We start from the raw sequence: 7,582 nt of genomic DNA on the forward strand, positions 1-7,582 counted from the left end.
TATATATATATATTATATTATATTTAACAAGGCAATGTGTATTTTTATTGTTTGCACAAAAGAAAAATAGAAAAAAAAAACACATTCAAACTCATAAACCGGAAAAGGAGAAAACCATTTTCTCGTAACAAACCTGATTCTGCTTGGATTACCCGTAACTGTTTCTGAAGCTCAGTGTGAATGAGTCCTTGAGAAGAAGAGAGTAACTCAAGCACAATGCTGCCCTTCATCCGGCTGGAAGGATGTGTTGTTGTGTGTGTTCAGTCACTGAATGAGCTCTTTGTGTGCAGGATATGGATACGCCACACTGGCCAACCTCATCATCTGTCTGATGGCCATGTTTGGGATTGTGGTGCTGCTGTTCTCCGCGTGCACACGAGTGTTTGAGCTCTGCATCCAGTTCTGCATCAGTCTGGCTGTGGGATCTCTGACAGGTGACGCTCTGCTGCATCTGCTGCCCGCGGTGAGCAAACGCCCGCATTCAACACAATACACACAACTGCTGGCTCTCTGCGTCTCGTTGTAATCATAATATGGTGATTTTGTGCTGCAAAGCAGTTGTTATTGTTACAAACCAGCTGAGGAAATGGCTAAAAAATTGAGTTAAAACTGTAAGCACAGTATAAATAGTAGGGCTGGGCGATATAGCTAAAAAATGTATCAACGATATAATGTTTCATATCGTTCGGTATCGATAATTATTGACATTTTTTATAACCTTTTTTAAAACAAAGAGCAATAGAAAATATGTTTAAATTTAACCACTGTATTTTTAAATTAACCCAATTTATTGAGATAAACAACAAATTTTTTTTGTTTGAACAGTCAAACACAAAATAAAAATTAAACAAATATCTAATTTCTATTGTTTTATATGCAGATTAAACAGGTCTTAAAGGGGTCATATGATGCTGCTAAAAAGAGCATTATTTTGTGTATTTGGTGTAATGAGGCATTAAATTGTCAATGCAAATAAATAACTGTCTATAAAAAAACGTGCATTACGTCTAAATTAAGTCCTATAAATCAAATATAATTTCGTAAATTGCATAAATCATATTTGTCCGTCTAAAAAATGTGCTGAATTTGCGTTCAGTGTGAATGGCTTGGTTTCAGTTTTAACCAATTCAGCATTTTCTACGCATTGAGCTACTATATTTCTCTAATATTTTAAAATGAATAATGCAGCAACTGCACGTCTCGTGGGCTAGACTAACAAAACATTAAAATGCAACAACGTCACTTACATCATCATCACCGTATCTTGTTCTCCACTGATGACGCTCCCTGACGCACACCTAACATTGTACTATTTTTGCATTCAAATGCAAATGTTTATTTTAAATTCAACTTATATTATTTATTGTTTTATTCACAATCTCCTCATCACAGGCAGGCACAGCACCCAATTCAGCATGTGTTCGTGTTTGTGTGTGCTGTCTGCCTCACTCAGAGCAGGTGCCTATATCATGCGCTATATCGAACATTTTTATATCGTTATTGAAGAAGGTGTACCGTCGATAAATATCGATACCGTTTTATCGCCCAGGCCTAATAAATAGAAAATATAAGCCTCTGAAAGGAACAAATCACAACCCTCAACTTTTCTTTTGAATGTATATACACTTTACCAGCGAACTTTGGGGTTTGAACATTTGTTTTAAAAGAAATGAATACTTTTATTCAGCAAGGATGCATTAGATTGATCCAAAGTGACAGTAAAGTCGTTTAAAATGTTAACATACAAAAGATCCGTTTCAAATTAACGCTGTTCTTTTGAACTTTCTATTCATCAAACAATCACGAAAAATAAAAATGCATCACAGTTTCCACAAAAATGAAGCAGCACAACTGTTTTCAACATTGATCATTTTGACATTGATTTTGATTTGATCAAATAAATGCAGCCTTGGTGAGCAGACTTTTTTCAAACTTTTTACTGACCCCAAAGTTTTTGTCACTGAAACTTCTTGACAAACAGTTTCAGTCTTCCCCATTCAAAGCTGTATTTGCATGATTGGAGGCAGCTGATAGCTTCAGTATTTACATGACTTTATTTGCCTACATAACTGGTTCTCTTCATATATTTGCATCTTCAATCCCTGTTTGTGTCGTGTAGAATCATTTAGTATTCTGATCTAAAGAATAAAATATCATATATAATAAAATAGTATTATTTATAGTAAAACATAATAAATAATATTAAATGTGAAGATTTATGCATATGCATCAGTGTTATTTTGGTACAAATGATCATTTTAATTTTATTAAAATCTTGTTTTTATTTTATATTTTATGTTTTCATTTTAATATTAATTAAAGGTTTGGTAATTTTTGTTGTTTTGTTTTGTTTTTAAATGTCTAGTTATTTTATTTTATTTATTTATTTTAATACATCCAGTTAAACTAAATGAAAATGGCAAAGTTTGCTTTTAGTTAAGGTTTTAGTACTTTTGTTCTGTTTAATGTTTTTTTTTATTAATTTAAAATATATTTAAATTAAAAATATATATTTTTAATTATTTCAGTTTTAGTTATTTTACTTGGTTAAACTTCATGAAAATGAGAAATATTGCCTTGAAAACTAGATGAAAATAATCATTTAAATCCTCTTAAAATGTGAGTTTCTCCATGTATTAAATTTCGATTGCTTTCAAAGATAAATTTGCTTGAATATTTTCTGTATATACATTTCAGTTCATGTTTATTCATGTAACAATATCAGTTCATCATAATTTTATCTTATTACAGTCCATCCCAAATCATGAGAGGCACTGCCAAAACACAGGTTAATCTTTAGCTTTGAATAACTCTGAAAGGGCAAAGGAGTGTAAATTTCATATTTCATATTGCTGACATGCCGACTTTTGCATGCAACTTTATACAGTAGCTGCTGTTTTAGTTTTAGCCTTCATCATCCTTCTGAATCACCCTGCGATTACTCTTCGGCTGGGCATCTTCTCAAGTCTCGCTGAAAGCTCAGTTTTCTGGTTTAACGGGGCATAATGGGCCTGGCACCCATTATTTCCCCCGAGCACTGACAGCGCCCACGTTCCCTCATCCGTTTAGATCCGTGTCAACATAACTGCAGCCCTGTCACTCCATGACATCGCCCTGAGTGGAAAATAACCGGATTGCTGAGAGAAACAGAGCTCACTTATTGAGTGCAGACAGGAATGACTGTACAGCGCTGCTGGGAAATCAAAGCATGATCGGCGTTAATGTCGTTTGATCTCTGTGCAGTTCTTAGGCCTCCACGTTCACGAGGACGGACACGATCACGACCAAGCCGAGGACAACTTCGACTATGTGTACAAACTGCTGGTGCTTGTTGCGGGCATCTATTTCTTCTACCTGATGGAAAGCATCTTCTCCATCGTTACTCGCGGAGGACATCACCATAATCATGATGAAGTGAGTCTTTCGTGTCGTTCGAGAGGTCCGGGTCGATTATAAAACCATTCCCAACCGCTAACATGATGCTGTGTTCGCAGGAGGAGTCTGACGTTCATCACTGTGATCACAGCAAAGTCCTGCAGATGTTCCAACGAGAGAAACAGAACAAACACTCCAACTCGCAGGCCGATCTGGTGAGAAAATCACACAGAAATCTACTTTTAAATAGCAAGAAAAGCAGAAAACAGTCTTTGGTGATGAATGAACTAATACTAATGGGGTCTAAATTCAGAAGCAGTGTGTTTCTTTTTAGAATCGTTGATATATTATTTTAGTTACTATTACAGTTTTATTTATACATATATATATATATATATATATTAGTGCTGTCAAATGATTAATCACGATTAATCGCATCCAAAATAAAAGTTTTTGTTTACATAATATATGAGTGGGTACTGTGTATATTTATTATGTATGTATATATAAATACAAACACATGCATGTATATATTTAAGAAAAATATGCTATGTTTATTTATTAAATATATGTAATATAAATTATATGAATATAAATATATAAATGTAAATACATGTAAATATTTTCAAAATATATACTGTATGTGTGTGTTATATATATATATATATATAACTGTAATAGTAACTAAAATAATTAATAAAATAATTTTTATTATTATTTTATGGTTTTAATTTTTAGTTCTAGTTTACAATAATAACTCTGTTCAGACATTTGAAGCTAGTAACAAAGCGTAAGGCTTAAATGCTCTCAGAATATGAGTTTCTTTAAATATTGAATTTAGGTTACATTCACAATTTGCTTGAATATTTTCTGAATATCTGCATTTGTGATGTTGTTGTTATTATTATTATTATTGTTAATATTAAAATATTATTATTTTGTTTAAGGTTGCACAGAGGAGGAACATTTCTCGTAAATTTCTAGAAACATTGCAGAATTTTTGGACACTTTACGGGAATTTTTTGGAAACTTTCTGAAAATTTTGGAAATTTACCGGAAATGTTATCACTTTATTACATTTTATATGTAATTGTTAAAACTTTATTTAAATCAAATTTTATAATAATAATATTGTAGGTGCTTAAATATTCTCTGAATATCTGTAGTTATCTAGTGAGTTTGTTGGTTCTAAGTGATGTCTTGTATTACTAGTTTATGAATAATATTGAATTAATTTATTAATTAATTTAATATTATTATTGCTATTTATTTATTTCTCTTTTTTTTTTTTTTTTTTTTTTTTTAAATAAATGCCGTAGAAGATGAATGCCGAAAAAAATGAGAAGTCCTTCCTGGAACCTGTTGGCCCCAAAAGAGGTGATTATACACACAACTAGGAGTTAATGATATATTACTAAAACTCATCTAAGAGAGTCAAATGAGTTGTTTAGTGCAAATGACCGTTGGGTTATTAATATCCCATCAGGCCACTAGTAAAAGCTTCATGAATTTCATAGTTGTCTTCTCTTCTCCCTCAGAGCAGCGTATGCTTCCCTACATGATCACCATTGGAGACGGCATCCATAACTTTGCGGACGGTCTGGCGATCGGTGCAGCGTTCTCCATCTCATGGCGGTCCGGTCTGGCCACGTCTCTGGCTGTGCTCTGTCATGAGCTGCCGCATGAGTTAGGTGAGCGTCTTTGTGCTGGTTTGACATTAATATAGACAAATACTCACACACAGACACATACATAAACTACAACACAAAGTGAGCTGCTTTGCTGTCTGCTGCACATACAGTATAGGGAGTGTCGTAATGGAAATACAGTAAGTGATTTGGAACGCTCTGCAGTATGAAGAGCTTCATGTAAAGATAGAGTTCAATGTTACCATGCACTTTAATAAGCATGAAATAGCATTTTTCTATTCAACTTTAAAAAATACATTAAATGCTGTAATATTGTGAGATATTATTACAATTTAAAATAACTGTTTTCTATTGTAATATATGTTAAAATATAGTTTATTCCTGTGATGCAAAGCTGAATTGTCAGCATCATTACTCCAGTCTTCAGTGTCACATGATCTTCACAAATCATTCTAAAATGCTGATTTGCTGCTCAACAAACATTTCTGATTATTATCAATGTTGAAAACAGTTGTGCTGCTTAATATTTTTGTGTGGGAACCATGATACATTTTATTTTTCAGGATTATTTGTTTTTGTAAAATTATAAAATGTCACTTGATCAATGTAATGCATCCTTGCTGAATAAAAGTATTTGATAAAAATGTGCTATATATAGAAACCGTGTTTGTTCAGAGAAAAACAAGTGCTGACTAGCTGTTAGTCACTGCTGAAGGACTTTGTGGAAACATCTGAGCAGTGGTTTCTATAAAGAGTCTCTGAGTCATGAACGTCCCAGATAAACACAGATTAGATACTTTTGACACCTGAGTTCATAAAACGTTCATAACTGCACCCCACTAGATTATAATTGCCTCATGCTTTCTGCACATACATGATATTTGCCCTCATGAGCACAGAATGAAGGGACTGATAAATCATGTGGTGTGCTTCTCCTGACTTACAAAGAAATCAATTTACACGCCTCTCTATGCAAGTAAAAGATTAATTTTCAATGATTAATTATTCAACTGCAGTTATTATTGTTAACTAAAACTTAAATGTAAAAAAAAATAATTGCTTGAAATAAAATTAATATTAACAGAAATAAAATAAAATATTTTTTTAAAAATCAGCTATTCAGCAAAATTACGTTTCATATATATTTCAGTTTCAACACTCACCGCGCTCTCTCAGCTTTTGTAGGTGCAAAGACCTATTTCTTATTTTAAACATTACTCAAGGTCTGCACTCTAAAATTCTCTTTATTTAAACAGGAGATAAATACAAATAACAGACGTTTCGGCTTGCTGCCTTCCGCTTGCTGTTTAATATATATTTCAGTTAAAAAATTTGAATTTTCATTTAGTTTAAGTTGAAGTACTAAAATAAAATTAACTAAATAAACTAAAATTAAAAACTTAAACTTAACAATGAAAACTATAGACATATTTAATAATAATATTAATAATAATAATAAAATGACAAAACAAAATTACTAAAACCTAACAGAAAATATGAAACAAAAATCTAAATAGTAGCAGAATATTAACAAATACTCTAATAGTGAATCAAAGGGTACTAAAATATCTCTAAACTCAATGAATGATTTTTGATTTATACAATTTTTTATGGTTTAATGATCAAATTGATTTGCATTTACTTAATTAATTTTATTTATTCCATCTGTTTTTTTTGGGGTTTTTTTGACTGTGATGTTTTTCTTCCTTCTGCACTTATTGATTGATTGATCTTAACCTAACCAGAGGAAGGTTTTATGGGTTAGCAATTGCTTTTTTTAGCTCAGGAGACTTAAGGTTTCACAAAAACTGTTAAGCAATATCTGAGTCACATATCACTCCAAAAAATAAATTACACATTTGTGACCCTGGACCACAAATCCAGTCATAAGGGTCAATTTTCTGAAATTGAGATTTATACATCATATGAAAGCTGGATAAATAAGCTTTCCATTGATGTATGGTTTGTTAGGATAGGACAATATTTGGTCGAGATACAACTATTTGAAAATCTGGAATCTGAGGATACAAAAATCTAAATATTAGCAGAATATTAACAAATACTCTAATAGTGAATCAAAGGGTACTAAAATATCTCTAAACTCAATTAATGATTTTTGATTTATACAATTTTTTATGGTTTAATGTTCAAATTGATTTGCATTTACTTCATTAATTTTATTTATTCCATCTGTTTTTTTTGGGGTTTTTTGACTGTGATGTTTTTCTTCCTTCTGCACTTATTGATTGATTGATCTTAACCTAACCAGAGGAAGGTTTTATGGGTTAGCAATTGCTTTTTTTAGCTCAGGAGACTTAAGGTTTCACAAAAACTGTTAAGCAATATCTGAGTCACATATCACTCCAAAAAATAAATTACACATTTGTGACCCTGGAACACAAATCCAGTCATAAGGGTCAATTTTCTGAAATTGAGATTTATACATCATATGAAAGCTGGATAAATAAGCTTTCCATTGATGTATGGTTTGTTAGGATAGGACAATATTTGGTCGAGATACAACTATTTGAAAATCTGGAATCTGAGGATGCAAAAAA

The 7,582-nt window shown here is 31.9% G+C and overlaps 1 protein-coding gene across 1 annotated transcript in view; it reads left to right on the forward strand.

Moving 5' to 3' along the window:
• The window catches only part of LOC107694169 (zinc transporter ZIP4-like), a 20,338-nt gene that overhangs the window by 9,662 nt on the left and 3,094 nt on the right, over positions 1 to 7,582 (forward strand). The window contains exons 6-10 of the mRNA XM_016493787.1: positions 291 to 463; positions 3,244 to 3,414; positions 3,495 to 3,590; positions 4,698 to 4,752; positions 4,914 to 5,066. Coding sequence (XP_016349273.1) covers positions 291 to 463; positions 3,244 to 3,414; positions 3,495 to 3,590; positions 4,698 to 4,752; positions 4,914 to 5,066 — 648 coding nt within the window. The remainder of the gene's footprint in view (positions 1 to 290; positions 464 to 3,243; positions 3,415 to 3,494; positions 3,591 to 4,697; positions 4,753 to 4,913; positions 5,067 to 7,582) is intronic.

Source organism: Sinocyclocheilus anshuiensis, unplaced genomic scaffold (genome assembly GCF_001515605.1).
Source record: "Sinocyclocheilus anshuiensis isolate Anshui unplaced genomic scaffold, SAMN03320099.WGS_v1.1 scaffold1110, whole genome shotgun sequence".
NCBI lineage: Eukaryota > Metazoa > Chordata > Actinopteri > Cypriniformes > Cyprinidae > Sinocyclocheilus > Sinocyclocheilus anshuiensis.